General features: G+C 44.0%; 1 protein-coding gene across 5 annotated transcripts in view; it reads left to right on the plus strand.

The window, feature by feature from the left end:
• The window catches only part of LOC138526293 (zinc finger protein 664-like), a 381,633-nt gene that overhangs the window by 232,152 nt on the left and 123,441 nt on the right, over positions 1-26,040 (plus strand). For 2 of the 5 annotated variants that reach the window (XM_069636865.1, XM_069636863.1), the window contains one exon: positions 1,065-9,500. The exons of the other annotated variants lie outside the window; for them this stretch is intronic. In XM_069636865.1, coding sequence (XP_069492966.1) covers positions 1,065-2,011 — 947 coding nt within the window. In that variant the 3' untranslated portion in view covers positions 2,012-9,500. Of the gene's footprint in view, positions 1-1,064; positions 9,501-26,040 lie in introns of those variants that run through there. 5 annotated transcript variants of the gene reach the window in all.

The following is a 26,040-nucleotide window of genomic DNA, read 5'->3' on the forward strand; positions in this document are numbered from 1 at the left end:
TCTGGAGTATGCAGGGTGGAATGGACTTCAGATATGTTGGTTGGTTCAGCGCCCAGTTACATTAGTATGTATGGGTGATCAGCACAGCATTGGAATGGGATTGGGAAGGGGAGCTTAGAGGTGTGTGTTAAACAGCCAGGGAGGCATTGCTGTTCCTTTGGGTACTCCACAATGAGCGGTGGTTGGGATCCACATGGAACCATTTTCACCTGCTAGTATATCTCTGCCTTGATGTATTAAACCAAGTAAGGGGGGTTATGTAGAAGTCGATGTAACAATGTTAAGGGTGTCAGTGTTATATGCAGCTGACGGGTAGAACAAGATTAGTCTGGCAGAGTGCGTCTTGTCAAATAATTTGAAAGAGGTTTTCACAGATCTCTGAATCATTGTTCTTACTGTTGTTGGTCTGAAGCTTGATTGGCAAGCATGATGGACAAGGGCACCTTTCAAGTGCCTTTATGGATTTTAGGAAAGCCTGCTCTCTCAAGAATGACAGTCATCTGCCCATATGTGGAGATGCTGCTTGAAGTATTCAAGCGCATGCATATCTTTTCTTCGAAGTTGCATTCTAAGACCGTCAAAATTATAGTAAGGGTCCTTTGATAGGAAGGTTTTTTTTAATACAATATTCGCATATTTTTGATACTTTCATAAATTGGAAAACAAATCACAAAATCTGAGTATTTAAATCCCCATCGCGTGAGAGCAAAAAAGATACTGTATGAAGGTTTGAATCTGAAAATGCACTACTGTCAAATAGGATCTCAACTGTAGGTGGAAACCCTTCTTCATTTCGAGGTTAGAGTAATTTACTTCATTTTTTTTAATTGAGAGGAGCTGTTTTGTAAAATAATCAATTTTTAGTACTTTAAAAAAAGTTCACCAAAAGTCTCATGGTATTTGGAGTGCTCTATATTCACTTTTTATGTTCTTAGGTATGTGGAGTAACATTTTACAATTTTTTGAGAGTAGGCGTGTATTTGTTTTATTCAACCTAGATTGAGAAATCATTTATGCCCCCTTTAATGCTATACACATTAACAACATTCTTTTCATTCTAACAGATGTTGACCCATTGATTAAGATGGAGCTGAGAGACAATCTTGAAATGCCGAGTTCACCTCATTGTTCTGACATGCGAGTGGCCTTGAAAAAAGAACAATTATCAGTGACAGTCAAGGGTGAGCTGTTTAAAAGGAAGCTCCGAAAGCTGCCAATGCTTGAAAATGGAATGAATAACTTAGGACTGCGTGAGCAAATATTACAGCAAAGGTCCCAATCTGAAGGAAGACCACACACATGTTCTGAATGTGAGAAAAGCTTTTACAAGAAGTCTCACCTTACAGCTCATAAGAAAACGCATGAAGAAAAGCCAGTACGAAAATGTGAAGAAGTGACACCTCCAGTATGTGTAATGTGTGAGGAATTGGGGTGTAGTTGCCCTTCCTCACTTAAAGTTCCCGAAAAAACCTGCAGTGGAAAAAAGCGTTACAAACGTAAGCGATACAAAAAAAGCATTAGCACCTTGCCACGATTTGGATTCCGTAAGAAACCATATACCTGTGGTTACTGTGAGAGACGCTTCAGTTTCCAGTCAGAACTTCATGTTCATCAGAGAACGCATACTGGAGAGAGGCCTTTTAAATGTAAAGAATGTGATAAAAGCTACACAATGAGCGCCCAGCTGACCGAGCACCTTAGAGTCCACACAGGTGAAAGACCTTTTGGGTGTCTTGTGTGTGGCAGCACATTTATGTATTATTCTGCTATGAGAAATCATATGGTAATTCACAGCGAAGAGAAACCATACCGATGCACTGAATGTGGGTGTAGCTACAGTCGTCGCCGGAGTCTCATGATACATCAGAGAACACACACTGGTGAGAAACCATACACATGCACAGAATGCGGAAGAAGTTTCAGTCAAAGCTCCAATTTCATTATGCATTTGAGAGTACACAGAGGAGAGAAACCATATACAAAGAAGAAAAAAAGAAAACCTTTGCAATAGATCACAGTGGGTGCTTTAATCCTTCTGCATCGTACGTGTGCCACTTAAACAGCCTTTTTACCGCACTGAATCTGGGACCTCAACACGAATGACGTATTATGTTCACTGTGGTGCGTAGTTGCCGAAACCAGAAACTCAAGTAGGGTGTACAAGTTGAGATTCCAACCCCATCTGGTTAAATGCTTTTCTGGAAATAGGAAACTTGGGACCTTTGCTTTCAAATGTATTGGAGGATTTGGTATTCAGGGAAAACATTAATGACTCTTTTCTTCAAAGTGGGCTTGTGAGGCCGTGTTTGGGTATTTCTGCACACACTAGAAAACCCATGGGAACCAGCGAGTTAATATTAGTAGCAAGATTAGCGAGTTAGTATTAATATCAAAAATAGTAGCACGTTAGTATTAATTGCAACAATATCTTGTTTTTCTAATGAAATAAATGTACTTTTACTCAAGGTCTCCACCACCTGCTTCCATAAACACATATTTACAAAGTGATAGGCTCTAGGGAACCGTTCAAAATAAACTAAAACATTGATATTTTAAAACCATGCAAATTGAAATTTCAGTAGCCTAGATGGCACTCACTCTAACATTGTTTAGTTAGGTTGGCAACTAGTTACTTGCACAAACATCAGACACCGATTTCAAAGTAGTAAATGTCCCACTATAGCAGCTATGGCCATTAAGGGCAAACATAAAGTGTTAGGTTTTCGTAGAGCTTAAAGGAGGCTGTCTCTATGGGTTGTGAATACTCATTACAGAAATACATTGGCTGTCTTTAGCTTTGAAAATTATTTTGGGGACTCACACCCACCCACCCACAATTGCTCCTACACTCACCCCCTTACTACTTTCTTTTTATTTTTATTTTTTAATACTTTAGTTTTGAATTTTACCCATACATCAAAAAACAACTGCAATACAACACCCGCCCCCCCCCTCCCCCGGTCTCACCCCAGCCCACCCTCAGCTTAGTCCAACGAGTCTTGTGAGTATATAGTACAGGTATTCCCATTAATTCCTTCTGAAATACATTACGGATACATACATGCCCCATACATCTGGCGGACATGCATGCAATGGTAAAGTTCGAATAAATGCTGTTTCAACAGTATGAAAATATGCAACATCTCGCAACCACATTTGCACCCTGGCTTGGTTCCGCCAACCCTGGGACATCGCCACTCTCCTACGAGCCACCACCAGGAGCAGCTCTGCCAGGCGTCTACACCCTTGGGACAGGGACCTTGTGCATCCCAGGAGCACCACCACAGGGCTGGGATCCACCCGTTCCCCATTAATCTTAGAGACCCTGGTGACAACGCCCTCCCAGAACTGAGCCACCCTGCACACTCCCAGGCCAAGTGCAGAATCCCAGCCTGGGCATCTCCGCATCTACCACATGAATCTGGAGTAGCTGGGAAGTGCCTATGGATGTGAACCCGGGTGTGATAGGTCTGATGTACAAACTTAAAGTGAATAAGATTAAATCAAGAGTTGAGGGATACCTTTTGAGTCTGGCCTAATGCATACTGCCAATCCTCACTCATAATGGCTCCTCCGATGGCATGTTCCCAGTGCCGTCTCGGCGACCCCCCCACCCCTCTCTGTAGAAGAGAGGCCATCATTCCAGTGTAGAGCCGCAAGACCAAGCGGCCCTCCCCCTGCGATTGAATCACGCTGTGCTGCATTTCCCAGGTGGGAGTTTGCCATGGGAAGGATGGAAACTCGGCTCTTAGAGCATTGCGCACCTGGAATTACATAAATATATTTAGTGTGCAAACCCCCCCTTTTCCTTTGCCTGCTGTAATGACAGGAATGCACCATCCACAAAACAATCCCTGAAGGTGAGGATGCCCAGTTTCTCGACCCAGTTAAGCTATGCCCTCTCCTTCGTGATTTCCAGACCAGCCACATGCCTAACGGGAAGGAAGGGTGAATACAGCATAACAATGCCTGTTCCACATGCTGCCCTCCTCCAGATTTCAGAATAAATTCCTACAATATTCAGGGAGCTTGGCGCTGCCCTTGTGGGCCTCAGAATTACCGAACGTAGCAGGTTGTGGGCCACGAGGGCCTGCTCCACCTGCACATGTGGCCGGATGAAATCATTGTACCAATGTGCCAAGTAGTGAGCCTGCACCGCCCAGTAATAGCATTGTAGACCCGGTAAGGACCAGGCGCCCTGTTCGTAGGGCTGAGTTTCTATAGAGTACGCCACCCTCACCGGCTTCCTGGCCCAGACAAGTTCTAACACCAGTTTTCGTTGCCGTGTAAAGAAGGCCGTTGGGAGAAGCAGCTGAACATTGAGAAGTAAACAGGAGCTTGGGAAGCACAATCATCTTAATTATCGAAATTCGTCCGATCAAAAGTGAGTGGGAGCGAGCGCCGTTCGTGCTATCTTATCCTGGAGAGTCCCAAGCACTCGGCCATAATTGTCCCCGAACAGTTCCTAGTGGTTGCGTGACACCTCCAAGCCCAGATATCGAACGCGGGATGTCGCCCAGTCTTATCTGTAAGTGGAAAGATCACAGATTTACTGTAGCTGATCTTTAGATCTGAAAGTTCCTTGAATATGATCACCTCCCGCATTGCCGGCCCAAGATTACGTTCTGGATCACTCAAGAATAGGGCTACATCATCCGTGTAGAGGGAGATAATCAGCCTATGCGGTCCCAGTTGCAGTCCTCGCTGGATGTGGCGCTCCCGCATAACGGCAGTCAGCGGTTCCATTGCGAGGGCAAAAAGGAGTGGGGTCAACGGGCAACTCTGTCTTGTTCCTCTCTCCATAGCGATACTATTGGACCACTGCCGCCCCACCACTGTCCTCGCTGGCAGACCGGCAGAAAGAAGAGAAACTAAGGATAGATCCCGCCCCCTAAGACCGACCTTCCGCAAAACCGCAAACAAAAAGGGCCATTCGACAGAGTCGAATGCTTTCTCACTGTCCCAAAAAATCACTGCTCCCAGGCACAAAACCAGCCTGATCCGCTAAGGCCAGGCCTGGCATTTGGGTGAGAAGCCTATTAGCCAATACCTTGGCGAAAATTTTTATTATCAACATTAATTCAAGAAATTGGTCGATGGGATGCACATTCATTGGCCATCTTCCCTTGCTTATGTAGCTGTCATGATTCCTGCCCCTCATGTCCCCAGCCCTCCAAGATGTCAGGCTGGAGCCAGGCCCCGATCACCTACATGGCCCTCAAGGGCCTCTCCATCCCTCCTAAGACCCACTTGGAGTCAGACTTGGCGCTTGTGGCACCAGACTCACTCGCTCCCACAGGATAACATTGGGGATTGGACTTGTAGTGCATTGATGGGGTCAAGATGGATGCCCCCACATATTTCGGTTCCCAGAACTGCATGTGCAGTCTAGTCTTTTGGGTGTGGTTCAGGCCAGAGACACCTGGGATACCCAGAGACTATTTATGCCACGCCCAGGCTGAGAAACATGCTTTGTGTTTTCTGCACCTGCAGCGTGACACTCGGCGTGTTCGGATTGGTCTCCAGTAGGCCTGTATCTTTCTTCTGCGCTTAGCTCCTGCAAGAACAAGAACACCATTAGGAACAGCCTTACCTTGCGGCGCTTCTCCCCATCATTCATCGCTGCTTCTGTTCTGCGGGCATCTTTGGCGGTGTCATTCCCATCCCGGCACGCCGCTTCCTAAGGAAAAGGGAAAAGAACAGAAAAAAGGCATTAGTAAGCATTCAGCAAATCTTCGCTTATTTTTAAAGACTGTACGAGCTTCAAACGCTTACCAGAATCGCAGCCGCTCTGAGGGAACTCTGTCTCCGGAACTTCTCATCCATCTGCAAGAAGGAAAAGACACTCCAGGTTTGCATGGAAACATCTAGAGGCGCCGCATACCGCGCTTACTCACCACATTTCTTCTTCATAACCGGCATCCACGCTGAAAACTTTGCAGCACCTAAAAGACACAGAACTCAGTTCAATACAAATACGAAAGGGTCGCATCGCGCTCTCACTCACCTTCAGCGCTACTCATCTCAGCAGCACGTCGCCACCCCCGGACGCCGGCCATCATCTAAGGAAGGAAAGGAACAAAGTTAGAGAACTGTTCAAAAGACTCATTATACTTACCTGTCGGACTCTTTCCAGTGAAGTAACTAGGTAGCAACGAGTCTGCATCAATCAACGTGCCCCTACGCTGAAAGCAGGACGGAGAGCACACTTTCCAAGAAAACAAGGTGAGCTGTGGATCAAAGGGAAGGGTTGGACCCCGGGGAAGAAGGGGTTCAAGCACACAGAGACAATAAACTCTACCAATCCTGTGTTTCAGGCCCAGTCTCCAGTCGAGTAGACTCCAGGGAAGGGTTTGAGGTCATAAGAGGTCAGAACAGGCTGAGTGACGTCCTCGTGGATACCAGGTGAGCGTTACAGTAGCACAATGATATCTGCCCCTCATAGAGGGGGGGAGCATTCTCGCAAACAGGGACTTGTTGTATACCCGAAGTGAGATTGGGTAGCGGCAAATGCCTTGTAGAATTCCCCGGAAAGGCCGTCGGGGCTGGTAGTTCCTTGATCGCCCCCAGGATCTCTTCGAGGGAGAGCTCCAAGTGGGGCATCCAGCGTAGAAATATTGAATCCTACAACGTGGCTGACATAAAACGACACAAAAAGGTTCCTCCGCCACATTCACCCAGTAGACAGTCCAGAACCACTGGTGAATGGTCGGACAGAGTCTGCGTAAGGATCTGACAATCCCCACAGGCAAACCCCCATCCCAGCATACTAACAGATGGTCTAGTCTGGATCTGAACCCGTGGACCCATGAATGGGAAGTGTAACTATGTTCGTCCAGGTGTTGTCTCCTCCATGCATCAACCAGGTTGTAAGTCACACAGATCTCTCGTACCTGCTGGCCTGCTTTGGTCAGGGAGCCCTCGCCCGTCCCGGACATATCCATTAAGGGATCCATTACTAAATTGAGGTCCCCACCCCAAATTATTGTTTCTCTTTGGCACTCGGCCTGGTGGGTCATCACCCAGTCGAATGAGTTGTGGGCATCAACATTTGACCCATGTGTATTTACCAGGGCTACTGCTACCCCCTCCAGGGTGCCGCGGACCAACAGGTCCCTTCCTTCATAATCGCTAGCGGTCGAGTCCCAGCGGAAACTTAGCACCCCTTGCAGTTAATATAGCCACACCCCTTGCGTATTTGGAGTAAGACGTGAAGTAGCAGAGGCCACTCCACTTGGCCCCTACAACGGGACTCGGAGGTGGTGGTGAGATGAGTTTCCTGAATAAAGGCCACTACCACTCTGTGCCGATATAAGTAATGCAGAGCTCTCCTATCCTTAGAGGGCTGATTCCCCCCCAGTCCGCCTTATCAGAAAACGTGAAAAGGAACTTTGTGTGTGTTTATTTTTCTGATCCTCGAAGGCAAGAGACTTTTTGTAGAAAAAGACTTGGCCCTCGAGGTTCCTGATAAGTTGAAACCGGAACTGTCGTCTCGTGCTGGAAAAAGCTCGAACTGTGCTGTGCTCCAAGATCCCACCTTACCCTGTGCTCAAAACGTGGGAAGGGAGACACAAGCTACAGCATCCTAACATAGTGAGACCACTTCTTTCTTTCCTTGAAACTATCCCACACCCTTTTTGCATTAGTTGTAAGGGTTGTCAATAGGTTTCTTAGTTTAGGCCCTTTTTGTTTGACTCTACTCCACTAGGTATGCTTTATTTTCATTTGATGGTCGAGGCTCTCTCCCATCTTCGATTTAGGTTTAGATTAGGCGTTTTTCCAACCTGCATACCGTTTAATAAACAGCCTTGAACTGTGATCACTTGTGTCCGTCTTTACTGTTGCCACCATGAGTTCCTTCAAACATTCAGATTGTACAAATGATCTGCAGTAGTAGCACGCTAGTTTTATTATGCTAAAAGCACATGTATTTTAGAGTTGGCAATCATGCCACTTTCACTCTAAACACTGACAATCCGCATTCTCAAGAAAAGGCAGATAAGTGCAATGGGATTTTAGACGAAGAACATTTCAGAATATTAAAACACCCACAATGGGGCAAGTGGTCTGTATGTCGATATCGCCTAATTTGTTTTGTCAATTTAGCTCTTATTCAACAAAATAAACTGTAAGTATTGCAGTACTTCTTTCTCCAATATCCATCACATACATACATGAGAAATCTTTGATTCTAAGTTGCAATTGTTATTTTAGTTTTGAATGCTGCTCGCCTGCGAGTGACAGTTGTTATATTTTAGATAGAAAATGCCATTGTCTTTTGTTCATCAAAGCTTGTAGCACATATAACTAGTATAGTACACTAAGACGGCATGCAGAGTAAAAACAGGGTTTGCTCTAACATTTAGTTTGGTGTTTATTTGACCACTTAACGACAAGTTGATAAGCACCATATAGGAAAGAAACCTATTGTGGTTATCCTTTTGTTAAAGATTATCTTTCTGTGTTTTTGTTTGAAGTGCTTGGAATGGATAAAACAGCTCGCAAATTGATAGTTTTTCATGAAGAAATTTTAGATGATTGCCGTTGTCATATGATTGACAAATCTGGGTTGAGGGCTTGCAATAAATAGGCAGTCTTTATATGACCAAGGTAATTTGTCCAGTGCTTGCGTAGAGTGTTAGTCTTTCATATCCAAAGGTGATACAAGTTGATTGAGGAAGTAGGAAAGTACAGGGTACAGGTTTATAGCAGTAGTATGGATTACTTTGAAAACGGAAAAGAATTACTGGTCGCTTCTCATTTTGAGCATTCATTCAGTGTTTTTGACACCTAAGAAGAAATTCTAGAAATCCCTAATTTCTGAGGATTGAGCTTGTGGTGTTTTGGTGCATTTATCTTGTGAGAATGTGACTTCTCAGATTATCCTGCATTCTTTAGAATGATATTCTTTAATTGTCAGTCTATGAGTACTCAGAGCAGGTTGACTTTCATGCCAATGAATTACTGGAGTTTATTACAGTATGTGATCATCTATGGACTTGACCTCGGCATCTTTTCTAAATATTAGGTTTGTTTTGAATGACGCAGTGACCAGCCAGTATACTATGTTTTTTCTCAGAATTGGTGAGGTTGACAAATATTGCAATTTGGTTTTGTATTACGAGGTTTACAATTTCCAAATTCACCCTTTACCACCAAGTATAGGTACATTTAATGAGGGAGAAAATTGGATGCTATTACTATCCTCAAAAGACTAACTTTTTGATATATGAAAGTGTATTTCTACCAAATCGAAATGCATCGGATCCAAAATAAAAACATGGACAGTTATGAGAGGACCAATACTTCATACTTTTCAGATCGAGGTCCAAGCAGAAGCATGAGGAATTGTAAACAAAGAACAGGCTCTTCTTATGGATATACGTCATACTAATGACCTTCGCCTGTGGATTAGTCATCACCGTCTACATTGGCAGAGTTTTAGAAGACATCAAAATATGCTTATTATGGAAATGCAATGTCTCGGACAGAGGTCAAGTCAGGTATGTTCTTGGCACATTTTTGGTTGCATATGTGCCTACAAGTAGTAATAAAGTGTCTGCCAAAGTGATCTGTTCAATATTGATTAACACTTTTTAATCGTGCAATAGTAAAGTCTAACCATTATTAGAACAAGTTATTGAAAAGAAATGGCATATATTGCATATCCTTGTAGGTTCCTGTTTAATACTGTTCAGTTTAGTATTACAAAATGTTTCCTAATTACTGCTCTGTTAGAAGAGAAGGGTTTGTGAGTATGCCAAACACTGCACTCTTCATTGCATCAAGATTAATATCTAAATAACATGCCATCCATGGCAACAGAAGGCAGGCCTTGTGAAAGACTTTAAAGAGGCCTAATTGAATGTAGCTTTTTCATCAGGCACTCATTAACACTTTTCACCTTGGAAGCTGAAGAGCTTCCATCCTCGAGGTACTGATGACACAGTACTTTGTTCAATTAAACACTGCGCATGAAAGGTAGCTCTTGCAATTTGAGTAAAGACTTTTTAAGGAGGGCATCAGTGCTTTGGTCCATTGCTCTGTGACAATTCTTTCTACATATTTTCATTAATAGTGTTTTTGGAGACTGGTTCTCTGTGGGCAATCTAAATTGATAGGACTGGACATCTTATTAGACCGCACCTGTGATATTCATTAGGATGAATCTCTTGGCCTATGTTTACTATGTGGAATTACCATCCTAATCATAGGCAAACAGGCGCTCCTTGGCTAACCTAAAGGTGCTGTGGTCCAGTGATGAAGGCAACTTCTAGTAGGGCTGGGGGGAGTAGGGAAGACAAGAATACAAGATGACCCAGCATGACCTTGAATAAAGAAAAGTGTATGAAAATATACTTGATATCCTTTTAGAGGTAAGTAAGATGTTGGTGCATTTTGCATGCAAGTAATTTGGGGTTTGGAAATTCTCCAGATTGGAGTGATCTTCCGTCAGGCAGAGCCAACTGCAGTGTCCATCAATCAGGGTTTTAGGGTATGAAATGCCATAGGGTACTGTGGCACCTGCTCAACTGGGAAACACACTCTCATGGGAAATAGTGGAAGATATGTGGGAGGGGGATGTGATTGCCTGAGCACAATACTGGTTCTGATCTGTTTGGTCCCAAATAGTAAGAAATTGGGCGAATGCTATTGTGTTGGGTTGGGTCCATTGCTATCCTTTTGAAGGGGCGATGAGTGTGTAGAACCCTATGCTATTAAATCTTTGCCAATTGCTAACTGCTGGCAGGGAGTGCTGAGGCCCTCACAAGGTGAGGGGTAGATGGCGAAGATGTCTCCATTTGGGTGGTTTAGAGCCAGTGTGAATGGCGCTGAAGGAGGTCTCACAACAAGGATAACTGCAGAGCCACTGGAGTTTCTGGAATGCCAAAGTAGATTCAGCACTTCTATAGTTGTGGTGCAGTGCAGCTTTCTGGTTCAATAAGTGCAGCTTTGGTAGCTGAACTGAGGATATCAATTGAAGGCAGTTCAGGTAGAAATACTTCTTAGAATACTGATGTTAACTTTAAGTTGCTTCTGACTTGTTGCTTTCAGTTTCTTATTTTGAAGTAGCCATAGGTCACAGGCTGCGTTAGTTGCCTATGCATTTTTTGTTTGGTGCTTCTGCTTCTGTGTTTGGGCTACTCATGATCGGGTCAGCTCATCCTTTTTTGGGAGAAGGGCATTCTCTAAGGCTTATGATTTGGCTGGTCCTCCCAGGTAAAGGAGAGAGAGTGCTACTTACTCCCGGTAACTGGAAGTACGGCCAGTCAGTAATAGGGAAGAGCCGCATTTGTCAGGAAATGTCTTGGCAATTTGCAGATTCAGGTAGTTTCTCATAATTATTTGTCTCTGAGTAGGAGTCTTATTTGATGTTTCACGACACCTCTCCAGGTACTACCAAAGTAGGAAAACTGACAATATTATTTTAAGAGTTAAGAGGGTGAACTGTAGCCACAATCGCAGGTTGCATCCATTTCAACATTATAGAAGCCACCCAGAGAGTCAGAGCTGCCAATCGTAACTTTAGTGGCCAGCATCAAAGTCTTTCTCTCTGGTATGGATTTGAGCATGGCTTCCACACATGGTGTACTTACTTGGTCATATTTAGTTCTTGCAGCTTTAGCTCTTATTCTGTGAATCAAGCTGTAGCAGGGGCGTATATGGGCCACCTGTATCCATCTGTCGTTCGCTCAAAGGAACACTAGCTGCATGTTGGACTCTGCAATGGATTTACATAGGGATTTGCCATGTGTACACTCCTGACGTGAATCATCTTGTGCCCCCCCCAAACCCTCTTGCGCTGGGATCATATAACTGTGCGCCTGAGAGCAAATTTCTTATTCTTGTTCCTCATGTGACTTCAGATGAGCAGCCATCTGGTAATCATTTGGGGATATTTAGCCATTTCTTAAGATCACAGATCCAAGTAGCTTCCAAATGCTAAAGCAAACTCATGTTTGGCATTCTTTTTTTAAACCTCTTCCTCTCGCTAGTCACCTTCTAAGCAATGAATGCAAATAAAATGGAATTCCAAATATATTTTTTCACAAGGATCCTCTTATTGAAAAGATTAGACCATTCACTCATGCCATGTCGGACCCCAATTAACGTTTTATTTATAAAATATTTTTAACACTGTAATGTGTATTTCTGTTTTAAGCAAGAAACCCTTCATGCGGAGGCCCCATGGAAAGGAGGTCTGTCTCTTCTCATTTTTCTGAGGGAAATTGAACTCTTAAAGCTCAGCAAAAAGTGATACATTTGAGGGATTCTATTTCCTTTGTTATTGGCATGCAAACATTTATTTTGAGGAAAAAATGAATTGTTAATTGTTTTTCAATTTACTGATTCTGGACTTCTTTGAGTTCTCCTGTTAAACTTTTCCCTTTAATTCAATTCTTGAAGGCATTTCTATCTTTCCAATTTATTTTGTCCTCGTCTAAGGAAGCAGGACTGACAGTTATTTGACAACTTCTTTCCTTCAGCTGTGTATGCAGTATGACAGTAAAATGTCATGCATAAATTAGCCCTGTGGGAGCATCTACTGCTTACCGTTGGACCATGAGACTATTATGGGCCCATTCATGAGAATGAAGCCTGGGTCTCTCGCGAAGCAGCAGCAGGTACAGTGCCAGAATTTTGCCACCTACGACTAAGTCCAATTTTGCAACCCTCTACATATAAAATATGAATAGATTTGCTTCTTGAGGCCTAACATGCTCCCTACCAGTGGCACAATCAGTGCCCACTATGTATGGCCTTTCTATAGAACTTACTTAACGCAAACTATGTTGTGTGCATGTCCGCCATCCCCTCCCACCGCCACCCCATTCCCCCTGGCAGATGCCCCACTGAAATGTGCCCTGATCAACTCCCGCTCCCTTCCAGCGCACGCCCTAGATGTGCACGACCTCATTAGTAGCAATAACCTCGACCTATTATTCCTTAGCAAGACCTGGCTAACTGAGACTTCTGGCCATGCCCTCACTCTCGCCATTCCAATTAGCTACACCATCTATAGACAAGACCGCTCTTCCCACAGAGGTGGTGGGGTAGCTGTCATCGCCAAGGAGACCCTATCAATCAGAAAGATTCAGGGGGACCTGGATCAGAGTTCTGACTATCTTCTGTTCAAACTTAAGCTCTCCCATAACTGCACCATTGCTTTCCACCTCGTTTACCACCCTCCTGGCCCCACCATCGACTTTCAGGAAGCCTTGACCCACTCACTCTCAGCCAACCTAAAAAAATCATCCATAGTCATGCTCCTGGGCGATCTAAACCTTGGCCTGAACGACCCCAACCACTCCCACGCCAACGCCCTTCATAAAGCGCTTTCCACCTTAGGACTCTCCCAAGCCATCGCCAGCCATACCCACATTAAAGGCTGCTCCCTAGACTGGGTGTTCCACCACAACTGCTCCCTAAGTGTCTCAGAGATCACTCTCATACCCTGGTCTGACCCCCACTGCATTCGATTCGTCATCAACACCTTTAAAGGGCCCCCCAAGCCCACCATTCCTCTCCCTACGGCACTCTCGCGTAGCTCCCGGCAGCTCACGCATGAGAATCTTTCTCTACACCTCTTGGTGCCTGCACTACTGCCCCCCTTCTCTAATGATCCTGAGGTACTCGCCAATGGTTTCAAAAGGGTTGTTACCCAGGCCATTGACACAGTGGCACCACTTACCCTTAAAAAAGCCAAAAAGGTAAAGCATGCCAATGCATGGTTCCCCCAGGAGCTCCTACAGCTATGCTCCAAAAAAAGGGCTGCACTCACTACTTGGAATAATAACCCCACAGATAATATTAAAGCAGCCTTCAAAGCTCTGTCTAAAGAGTACAAAACCGCCATCACTAAGGCAAAAGCTTCATCCTTCAACACCAGGATAGCTAATGCCAAATCAGGGACAAGAGAAATCTTCACCATCTTTAGAGAGCTGGAGACCCCTGCCATCCCACCGCCCACCCTCCTCAAGGACCAAGCATGTTGTAATACAATCCAATATGCCATGCTGGATTAGATTGTCACCTTGCAGTCCAAAATCCTTGCCCACCAACAGGCACTTGCCAACCTTATAGCCGACAATCATAGAAGCCCGCCACTCGTAACCGACTTCAGGCAATCCCTTCTGTTTGATTTTAAAGACATGAGTGAACTGGAAGTCATTGCACTCCTCAGGTCCATTAAACAATCCAATTGTAAAGGGGATGCCTGCCTGGCACAGGTCATCAAGGACTGTGCCCCCTCCTTAGCCCCCTTCATCACGGCATTCATTAAGGCCTCCTTCCGATCTTGCCATGTCCCTATGGGACTAAAGGAAGCGTGGGTTCGTCCGCTGCTTAAAAAACCTTCCTTAGATCCATCGATTCCAGGGAACTAGAGGCCTATTACCACCGTCCCGTTCTTATTAAAAATCCTGGACAAAGCAGCCTACCTGCAAGTACAGAAATTCCTAGAAGACAACCATCTTCTTGGACTACGGCAGTCAGGGTTTAGGCCACGTCATGGCACCGAACCGGCCCTCCTTGACCTCAAAAACCAGATTGAGGACCTCAGAGACGCAGGCAAACCTGTGCTCCTTCTGCTCCTTGACCTATCCGCTGCCTTTGATCTGGTGGATTACAAGACCCTCTGCCATCATCTCTCCACCGCAGCCAACTTCTCCCCAAGGGCCTGTAATTGGATAACCTCATTCCTGCAGGATAGAGCAATGAAGGTCTTCACCAAATCCTCCTGTGCCAACCTCAGCATCATTAAATGCGGGGTCCCGCAGGGTTCATGTATTGCCCCCACTCTTTACAACCTCTTCACGAGGCCACTGTTAAAAATCTTGGACGCCCTGGGTATCTCATAGAGGAAACTATGCTGATGACACCCAGGTGCTCATCCCCCTCTCGGGTGACTATCTGTCCGTCTTGAACACCCTGAACTCCATCTACTCAACGATCCAATCCTGGATGGCACAAAACTGGTTATGCCTCAACAGTGAGAAAACCGAACTTCTGCTGATTGGCTCCCCGTCCATCTTAAGCAAGCTGGACAATCAATATAGCTCCTTCACCGTTGACAATATCCCCATCAACATCTCACAGGCGGTTAAAACCCTGGGTGTGTATCTGGAACCCAACCTGACCGTGAACAGGCAGGTCAATGCCATAGCATCCACCTCAGCATACCACTCCAAAATCATTAATACAGTGAGACCGTTCCTGTCCCAACAAAATTGCCTCACCATCGCCAGGGTCATAATTGGATACAGATTAGACTATTGTAATGCCCTCCTTGTAGGAACTTCAGGTAAAAACCTTGCCAAACGTCAATTAGTTAAAAACAACGCTCTTAGGGCCGCCACAGGCCTTTCGCGTAGGGATCATATCTCGGGGCTTAGGCGACAGGTCCACTGGCTACCAGTCAAGGAAAGGATCATTTTCAAAACCCTTGCCTTGACGCACAAGTGTCTCCACGACCAGGCCCCCCTTACCTTGTCCAAAGGATCACCAAACCCCTTGCTTCGAGGCCAGCCAGAACGCCTTACTCCAACATGATAACTGTACCCAAAACATGCAAAGCACGTGCCGGCGGCACCAGCTTCCCAACTATTGCCGCCACCTACTGGAACGCCCTCCCTCCTTACATCAGGCTAATAGACTCTCATGCGGCCTTTCGCAAGGCCATAAAAACCAGGCTTTGTATGAATCAGCATGTATTTCCTGTAACTAATTCTGTATCTGTAACTAAGTAACTTGGTACGTACCTATTTCTGTATTTGTAACCATGTACCCTGCACTAAGACTACTTACGATGGGTGGCTTTCCTGTAACCGTGAATCAAGCCTTCTTAAGTTCCTCTTACAGCGCCTCGATGCCTGCGGGCTGCAGTGCGCTCTACAAATCCAAATAAATAAAAAATAAATAAATAAAGTATGTTTGTTAATATAATGTACAGGACCCTTCATCTGAGGCAAGGCCTACCTGTGGTGACAGATGCAGGAGACCATACCATACCATGCTTAATGGGTCTCCTGTCTTTATCTTTCACTTCAAGTGATGCCTCCATCAAGGTGGTCCCTGTTGGGCTCTACAACCATTGCCCCTCACTTCCCCTTTCCTATTTGGTGCTGAGAGCTATATCAAGGTACGTGGATCTTCCGCAACATTACTTTGGTGCAGAGTGAATGCTTGGTCGCTGTAATGATGGGCGCTGTTGGGATGGATTTTCAGAATATACCCGGGGTGGATTCTGAGATGCAAACCTATTATGGTGAAATGGGTAGACACTGAAGTCTGTCCAAACCCAGTCAAGATAGTATGGCAGAGCAGTAAGGCTTAGACTCACAAGAGGATGTGTGAGTGTTCTAGGGCTGCAATGCGGCACACACAAAACACTCCAATAATTCTAGTTGGACAGAAAGGTACAAAAATATACAATGATTTACTAAGAAACATTCTAAGCAACTGAAAGTTGAGGTGAGCATTGTCAGACAACTTCTATCATACACATGCATACATTCACCGTTTGGGTTTAACACAAACACTTTACCTTAGATAATAGTTATGCAATAGTTAGCATAGTTAGAAGCAACACTGTAAATGACTATGATAAAGCAAGTGAGAATTGGAAAAAACATTTAGTTAAAAAATAGCGAAAGGTAAGTAAAAATAGTTAGAACACCTTACAGATCAACCTAGGACAAGGTTGCTTTACTTAATAAGTCCAGCCCTGATCGAGAATGAGGCCTAGTGCCCAAATGTCAATACTTCCACAAGTGACACGGTTTAAGTGGGTTTACTATTGGATTGCGGCAATAGCAACCCCAATAACCACAAGTTGTAAGTACGTGTTTTATAAAGTTCAGAAACGTTACTCTCCCGGTCCCATCACTCTATGGTAGTCCCAGGGAGATCCTGAACCAGACCATCACTGATCCTAGACAAGGAAGGGATAGAGTGAGGACTTGATGCCCATGCAACCCTATGGCAAGGATGGAGGCAGGGATAGGCATGCTAACTCACCCCCACTCTGATTCTGTCAGAGAGCACTTCAGGGGTTCCTAGATCAGCTAAGCCCACTTACCTCTGTGCTGTATCCGGTCGAGGAAGAATCCGGGGTCGCGCTGCAGAGGTAACTTTTGAGTTTGGGATTGGTTCTAGCTCTATGAGGTTCAGGCTCTGGAAATACGGTTCTGAAGACTGGCTAGATGTGCACCCTTGGCACGATAGGATGCAGACCTCCACGGAAAAGGTGAGCTTCAGAACACAAAGAAGACAGGTTCAGCATGAGTCACCACGGTCAGGTGGCATCAGGCAATCTTCATTTGATGAACAAACAAGCAAGCCCTGCACAGCTTCTCTTCTCTTAGGAGACTGAAACTGCTGGTGCCTTGTTACACTAGCTAAAGTTCCAAGGATGCACTCGGATCAGTGAAAGCTGCTGCAAGGTTACCCTGGAGGGAGCTGATCCGTCCACCGGGTGGACCAGGGACACTTTCGAAAGCTTAGCAGGCATGGACCTCAAGCACGGTTCAGGTCAGTTTGTTCTTACCAGTCCAGGGGTCAAGCACTGAAGGGGTCCTTCTTGAGATTAGAACAGAGGAGCAGGGCTTCACCAGGGCTTGGCTGGGTGCAATGCTGGTCAGCTGCAACTATCCTCTGTTCTCCAGCGGGCCGCACTTCTTATCAGGGGACTTGGCTCCAATGACGATCTGAAGAATGGCTGCAAGAGTCCTCCTTTTATCCAGGATTAATACAGGGGTCGGCACCAGTTCGACAAATGGTAAGGATCTGCACCATTCAAACTTGCTTGGGCTGTCCAAACATGGACAGCCAGTGGCCACATGTTCCGCCCAGAAAAAGACACACTCTGGCTCGATGTGGACTGGGTCCAGACAGACCCATTCCACACACAAAGACTGCCACTTTGCCTGAGAAAGTAGGAGCTTTGCCTGGGACAGGTCTGTCCATGTATGGCAATTCTAAACCCAAGAGGGCAGGAAGGAGGACAAGGTTTGTGTTTTATTTTATTATTTATTGTGAACATTTTGGTGTCTTACAAACCTTTGTCACATTAGATAAACAAATCATATTATAGTCAAATCCATACATATCAATATTATTCACAACAATCAATTATTTGCTAAAAGTAGTAAATACAAATATTCAAAATTGTTCAAACATAATTCTTTCTTTAAAAACAATTGCTAAATATAAAAAGCAGCCGTAGTTCTTTTCAAAGATTCTGCAGAAAATATAGCTCCTCAAAATTGATCATCTCCACATTTTGTATTTTATATACAAAGGACATATACCCAGCTTTATAATGATTTACCAATATCGGTCAATTGGTCAGAATGTGTCATTGGTTTAAATTTTGTTTTACATAGACGACACAATCTAGCCATTTTAGGGATTCCTTTCTGTGCCTCCACACCCTCAAGAGTAGGCAATTGATTAAAATGCATAAACATAATAAAATCACATATCTTCTTGCTCTTAAAATTCACCAAATAATTAAAAGGATTGGGGAAATAAACCCTTTGTAAGAAATAATCAGGAAATGCATGCTTGGTGACAAAGTTGCATTAAAAATCTCCTGTCCCAGCATCTTGCTTTTACTTTCAGTTCCCTTTTTGCATATAATAAAAGATGGGTACTCTATCCTAAAAACCTAATTTCAAAATAATATTTTAAAACCTCAATTTCAATTTTTTTTTAAAAGTTTCTGATATAGCTATCAGACCTCACGCCATTGAAGTAAAGTATTGCAATAAATGATCTTTGCTAGTATCCAGGTTCAATAATGTAAGATAAAACACTCCCACATTGTTAAAAGGGAGCTTAGACCAAGTTCACAGTTATGGCCTCAATCGGTACACACCTTGGAAATCCCAAGAGATACTTCCAAATGTTTTCCTCCAATAGATGTATGTTTCAAGCCCATATAAAATCTTAGGAATTATGCAACGTTTATATAATTTTATAAAACCAACTACTGAATATCCCTTTTTATGTGTAATAAATGATTTAATCACACGCATGCTCTTTATATTTTTAGTTAGTGTGCGATTCTTTAACACCTAGATACATATATTCTTTGACTACTTCAATGTGTAGGTCATCAATTCTCCAAACACGTTTTCAATCTTTTCTTTTCCACCAATTATTAGAACTTTGTTTTGTTGGGATTAATAATAAGCCCCTTTTGTTTGGAATAGCAGGCTAGAGTGTTTGGACTGAGCTGTAACCCATTCAATGTCCTATCCAAAAGTAACGTGTTGTTAACATAAGAAAGCCATCCTACTGGCATATTGCCCAGTTTTGGAGAAAAGATATTCCAGCATGTCTGCATATGGTTTTCATATTGTTGGAGAAGGAACCTTTCACATCCAGCATGATACTCACTGAGGTATCACTGTATAATTGTCTAATCATCTCCATAAGAGAGGGATCATATCCCCATTTGAATAATGTGTCCCATAATAACTCGAGAGAGACTAGATCAAATGCCTTGTTATAATCAATATAGTAAAAATACAGCTTAGTATCACTCCATTCTAAAGTAGCTCTTATCAGATAAAAATGTGTAAACGTATTGTATAAAGTCCCCATTCCTTTACGAAAAGCAATCTGTTGGCAAAGCAGTAATACATTAGAATCCACCCAAGAAGTAAGACATTCCAACAGACATGTATACTTCTTTTTGACATGCTGTCAGAAAGAGCAAGTAAGCGCTAATGCCCCAGATCTATAAGGCTGCCCTTTTTAAAAATGGGAATAAGAATAGCCTTTTTCCAAGATTGTGGAACTAACTCCATTTTGGCAATACCAAGAGAAATAATTTGGCCCACAGTTCAGGTTGAGTTTTAATAACCATGTAGGAATTTTGTCAGGCCCACGGGCCCTAGAAGATTTAGCTAAACCACCTAGAACCATAATTGTTCTTGTTGCCCAACATTGTTTCCATTATATGTTCCTCACACAAACCTAGGCCATTACTGTAATAGAGATTCTTAATATAACTCATCCATATATCCTTTGAGATCGGACCAACCATTTTCACTTGATCATTACTCATATACTTGTTAACATGACTCCAAAAATGTTTGTCCTCTTTTTGTGTCAGGATTGTCTACATCGTAGACCATTGGGCATTTAATTTAAACTGTTTATGGACTCTGACCCAATTTTTATATTTTGTTCTGAGATTAGCAGTTGCCTTATTCATGTCAAGTTTATTTTATGCCATGTCTCCTAATTTTCCTCATTGTAGCTCGATGATCTTTTCTCCTATTAACTATTTCAACATCATACAGTGCAATTCCTATATGATGATGCACCACCTTTATTGCTTTTGAGCCAATTATTCCTTTCAGTTTTTCAATCACAACTCAAAGGTTTTCCCATGAACACAGTGCCTCTTGGCCAATACCGTAAATCCTGACCTAAATAAACTGAATTATTAGCCTATTAAACAGCTCAACATTTTTTCCTGACTAAATATAATCTATTCTGTTGTGTTCAAACCAACCTCACCCAAAAACTTATTTACTCTAATAAACCTCTTGATATGAAATAAACAACCTAATATTGCGTGGTCACTTAAATTGTTAAACACACAGTTCTAACCTATGGCCTTATTGTTAAGGGACCTTGACAGAACAATATAGTAAATTCTTAACTTTTGATTGCCTCTTCTCCAAATAAATAGATACTTTTCAGTCTGTATTTCGTTAGAATTTAGAAATCGCATATTCCAACCATCTAGAAAAATAGACCGACTCACATTGTTTACATATTCATCAGAGTCAAGGAAAGAACAGCTGGTGTCAATTTCTTTGCAAACAACATTGAAGAAACCAGTAATCAAGTAATGGTGCCCATTATCTTATTCCAGCCATTGATTTAATACCTTACCTATCTAATGTTGTAACTGACCAGACTGTACGTCACCTGGTGGATTATGCAGATTTATCAAAAGTATTCTATTTTTTTCCTGGCATTGAGTGGCATATTCCCACACACAGAGGGCAGGAAGGAGAACAAAGTACAAAAATGGCCAAAGGACAGACATAAATATTGTGACACGCCCATTGTAGAGTATGGTACTCTTTATGGCATTATGTGGTAGGAGAATGACAAGTGTAGGAGTAAAAAGTAAAACGAACACAGTGAAACATTGTGGTTACAATTACAATGTGTCCAGTTTGAGCTAGTAGTAGCAGCAGAAATGTTTCCAAAGGATACAAAGTAACCTTCCCACACTTCACTTTAAGGTGATGTTTGCAGCTTTAAAAATACAAGAAATCCACTAAGGCGGACATAATCTCCCAGTACTGATAGTCTTATGGACTGATCCGTTTCCCCATAAAAGGGAGCAAAAAGCAAGGGAAGTAAAGCTGAGGGAAGACAATAGCAAAAGGTTAGGGTGGGAGTCTCTGGGAGGAAAGCAGCAAAAACGAAATCCTTCCCAACAGGCACCGATGACTTGGCCGCCAAGAGACAAGCAGTTATTGGTTTTACCAATACCTTTAGTTATGGTGAAAAACGTGCACTAGACATTGGCTAGTGATTTTGGACTCTTGGCGGGTAAGAAATGGTGTGCTGTTTGCATGTATATAATTGAGGTGGCAAATTGCTTTCTCGTGGCTGGCTTGCAACTTGAAATTCTGTCCTCTGTATTTGTACAGACGAAACATCTGTAAACTAAAACAAGAGCATCTTGTCCCTGGCGAAGTGGAGGCATTTAGAAGTGGTGACTACATCGATGATGACGGTTCCATGTAATAATGTCGCCACAAAAATCTTGCCATGCAAAAATATCGCCGAAAAATGGCCGTTTTTTTGTGGCGACATTATTGCATGGAACATGCGGGGGACACCCCCGCAACCCCCTATTTTTTTTTTTTTTGGCCCCTGTCCCCATATATATGGTCACCCAAATAATATCGCCACGACATTTTTGCGGCGATATTATTACCTGATACCGATGATGACCAGCTTGGGTTTGATGAAATTGCCTGTCCCTCCCACCATCCTTCTCCTGCCCCTCACACGCAACTCCTTTGTCATCTCCTGTCACCCGCTAACTTTGGAAGAGCCAGATGCTGAAGATAAGCAGCATCCTTTATAGACCTTGTATATTTCAGAGACAAGGATTGTTCCCGCGTGCAAGCTTTAAAAGCTCACCTGTAGACACATGTTCCGTAATGCTGACACTTCTGACATTTTTACTTACTATTGCTTCGATTTAACTGCTTCCAAAATACTTGCGAAAATATTGGTCTTTGGACCCTGACCCTGTTTTCAAGTTAGGATTTTGCTCCCATGTTTTACCCACTTAATTGACCTCTTTGCTTTAGTGCTGTTTATGCCAATACTTCCTACCAGAATTCTCTTTTCACCTCCACTCCAAACTCCAAGATTAAATTAGTGGGCAAAAAAGTCTTGTCAACAAGGATAGTATTATTGAGAACTGACAATTTAAGTGTAATTCTGAGTTGATTAAGTAATGGTCCTCTCTTTCCTAATGGATAAGGTGGGAGCTTCATGCACCCCTTTGTGCCCACAGGTCAGCACTTTGAGTATTTGCTTGTAGGGCTCCCCCGTCTGAAGCTGTCTTGTGTGTCACGCTACGATCCTTTATTACCTAGAAGTCAGCTCTGAGTTCGGACCGACTGTGGCAGCATCTGGAATGGATATACCGATAGAGACCTAATTTGGAAGCGTGCAAGATTTCCTCATTTGGGCAGTGGCTCAGCAAGAGAGAGGGAGGGATACATTTGTTGAGATCCTTTTCGCATTGAGGTGACTTATAGTATTTGTAGTCACTTGGAAAGCCTCTTGGTTGGGTTATTTTATTTTATTTAGTTTTCAGCTTTTCAGTCTGGAAGTTAGGCAGAATGACATGAAGATTTCTGATCCATAGACCTAGAAATGAGAATATTTTGAATTATTTGTGTTAGTTTTATTTCAACATTGCATCAAGTGCAGAAAAAATAAAAGTAAAATCTAGAAGGGGGTATAGCAGTTAACAATTCGCTATTATATATGGAACTCGTAGTATGGTTGATAATAAGTCTGCATATCTAATCAATATTTTGTAGACATAGGTGATTTCATAGCAGTGTCTGCAGAGTTATGTCTAAAATAGGACCAATAGCCTTTGAACAGAGATCCAGTCATGAAAGTTTTGTAAGGGTACAGAAGTAAGGCCCAGACACAATGGTGGCTTTGGTGGCTTTATTGATCAAGAAGGGTTGGAAAAATATCTCTCTATCCCTAAAGCTAAGAGGGGTTTCTCTGTCAAAGAAAATAAGTGAAATTGGCAGGATGCCCAAAAACTAAGAATTCTGTCAGTGTCGTGTCTGAAAAGCCTACCTCTGTCCCCAACACTAATAACTTAAATCAGCTGTGCAAGAATGATCCATTCCCAAAATAAAGTGTACATGGTAGTTCCAACCAACAGAAAACTTCCCAGTCTCTCAGGTAATGAAAACTGATGAAATAAACAATGTTCACAAATATAAGACTCCAAGGCTAGGGTCATGCTCCTTTCCCCTAGACTTCTTATTCTACATGCCTTCTTTTTGGGTTCCTGAGCCCCGTTTTCTTTTAGGCAAATGTCACTGGACAATTCACAGGGATATGCTTCTCAGATTCACAGTTCTTAATCACACCAACTTGGCACACTTCCCTACCACGTGTAGGATTCTTTCTAATTAGTCCTTTTCAGTTCCAGGATTCTTGACCCGATTATTACTCAACCTCTCATGTGGGCGCGGGTCCCAGACTGTCAATATTGTAAATGGCTTGGTTTAATCTCCTGCCAAGCAACTGTCCTCTCGTGGACTGTCTCTCTTTCTCTCACAGGCTCCCAGACCCTCTTATTCTTCGTTACTTTAGACTTTTGTCTCTCATATGGGTGCGGGTCCCAGACTTGCAATGTAGCGTTGTATCCACTTGGTTTACTCCCCTGCCAAGCAGACCACTCTTTCTTGTTTGCTTCTTTTACAATCAGGGTCCCAGACCTTATTCTCGGCTTCTTATAACTGTGAGGATCCCAGACTCGCAATTCATTGTCGTATCTGCTTGGTTCACTCTCCTGCCAAACATACGATTCCTCTTTCTCTATCTTGGTTATTCTCTGGGTCCCAGACCCTCTAATACTTTGACTTCAGTATGGGTGCCGGTCCCAGACTCGCAATCTCGTCTCAGAGTTCCAGACCCCCTCTTTCCAGCCCTTGCATCCTAGGACCTTAGCAACTCTCGGGTAACCCATGTACCCGTTTGTCTCTTTTGTGCAGGTATCAGCATTTTCTGAGCAGCTGCATCCCTTCTCGAGCCTCCAGTAGCGTTCGGGTAACCAGTGGGGTCTGCAGTGGCTCTGCACATTTCTGACTCTTCCTGGCTGCGTGTCCTCTTAGCTGCTTTGCCGAGGACTGGGGCGCCCCGAGGTTTCGACTAGGCAGCAGCCCACGTAGTCCTTCCGTCCTGGACCACGCTTGAGTTCCTATTCTCCCTTTGCGGCTTCCCTTTCGGTTCTTGTCTGCTTGCATGGTGCGCGGCTCCCGCAGTTCCGCTTCGTAAGATAGGTCTCTTTTAGCTTCCCAGCTGAGCTGCCTTGAAACTCATTGGGCCTCATTACGAGGTTGGAGGTAAGGGGTTATCGGCACCAGTAAGGATGCCGGTGCCGGTAACCCCTTACCTCCATATTCCGAGGTCCCTTAGCGGGTCCCGCTATGGGTGCCTGGTTTTACCAGGCGCCCTTAGCGGGAGCCGCTAAGCGACCAGGGAGCTAATAACGGGCCCGCTATTAGCGGGCTTGTTATTAGCTCCATCTCCATTCCCATTGAGCCCTATGGGGGAATGGGAATGGGGAATGGTTCTCAGAATGGGGATTTACCGGGTCCTCCAAGGTTGGAATGACCCGGTAAGTCCCTATTTCGAGAACCCAGACCCGGAATGCGGTAAGGGGGTAGCCATGGTGCTAATAGCACCATGGCTACCTCCACCTCGTAATGAGGCCCATTGTTTTAATGCTTTGGGCCAATCACATACCATGAGAAGGTAGACCGGTCTAGAACATCTTCTTCACAGTACTTTTTTTTAAACCATATGTAACATACTTTGTATTCTCTGGTATTTTAGTCTTTTCAATTATATTGCGTTTATTGACAACAGAACACATTGGCTCTAGAAAGGGGGGCGAAGGATTTGGTAATGGAGAAGTAGTTGGGTGTATTGAAGCGGGCCCATACCGCGTTCTCTGAGAATGGTCGTCCCCAATCTCCATGTGATCCACCCTTGGTGCACTACCTCCAAGTGGACTATTGTACAGTGGATGCACCGCCTTTTCCCCATGGGAAAGGTCTCCCCTATTTATGTATTCATTTGTTTGCTTGTTAGGTGCTTGTACAGCAAATAAATTCAGTTTCAAAGCCCCCACAGGGCAACACGGAGGGAACGTGGGATTGCAGTACATTAAAAATACAGAAATATCAATATAGAGGGGGAAGGAACGGACAAACCTACTATGCCTTGTCAGTATTCAGAACGTGCAAGTGCTGCAAGAAAGAGGGCAGTGTGGTAGGTGCTGTGGTGTCCGTGTTCGTGGGTGGGCCACAGATGAAGTGCAAGGTATGGTAACTGCTATACGGCCAGGAGCCGCGTTGGGTGGAAACGTGTGAGTCTCCAGGGCAGTGGGTGTGCCGAGGCAAGGGCAGAGGGTAGACAGAAGCTGGGAAGATTGGGTGTGAGTGGTCAGGGGCCCCGAGGATGCATAAGGGTCCAAGACACCAATCACAGCAACTGTGAGATTAGCAGAGGAGGGAAAAAGGGAATAATAAAAGGTCCCGCTCAAGGTGCAGAGGGAGGGGGAGGGGTCTGTTCCAAAGGAGGGATCCAGCTGAGGAAATCGACCGACCTCCTGCTCTCTGTTTTGCGAAACGCTTTACACACAAGGAGTTGGTGCCAGAGGAACATGTAGGTCTAGAAGGAGAGTATCATTTGAGAGAGAGTTGCAGATAGTGTGGTCTCCGG

Source organism: Ambystoma mexicanum, chromosome 7p, assembly GCF_040938575.1.
Source record: "Ambystoma mexicanum isolate Mex_15411 chromosome 7p, UKY_AmexF1_1, whole genome shotgun sequence".
Lineage (NCBI taxonomy): Eukaryota > Metazoa > Chordata > Amphibia > Caudata > Ambystomatidae > Ambystoma > Ambystoma mexicanum.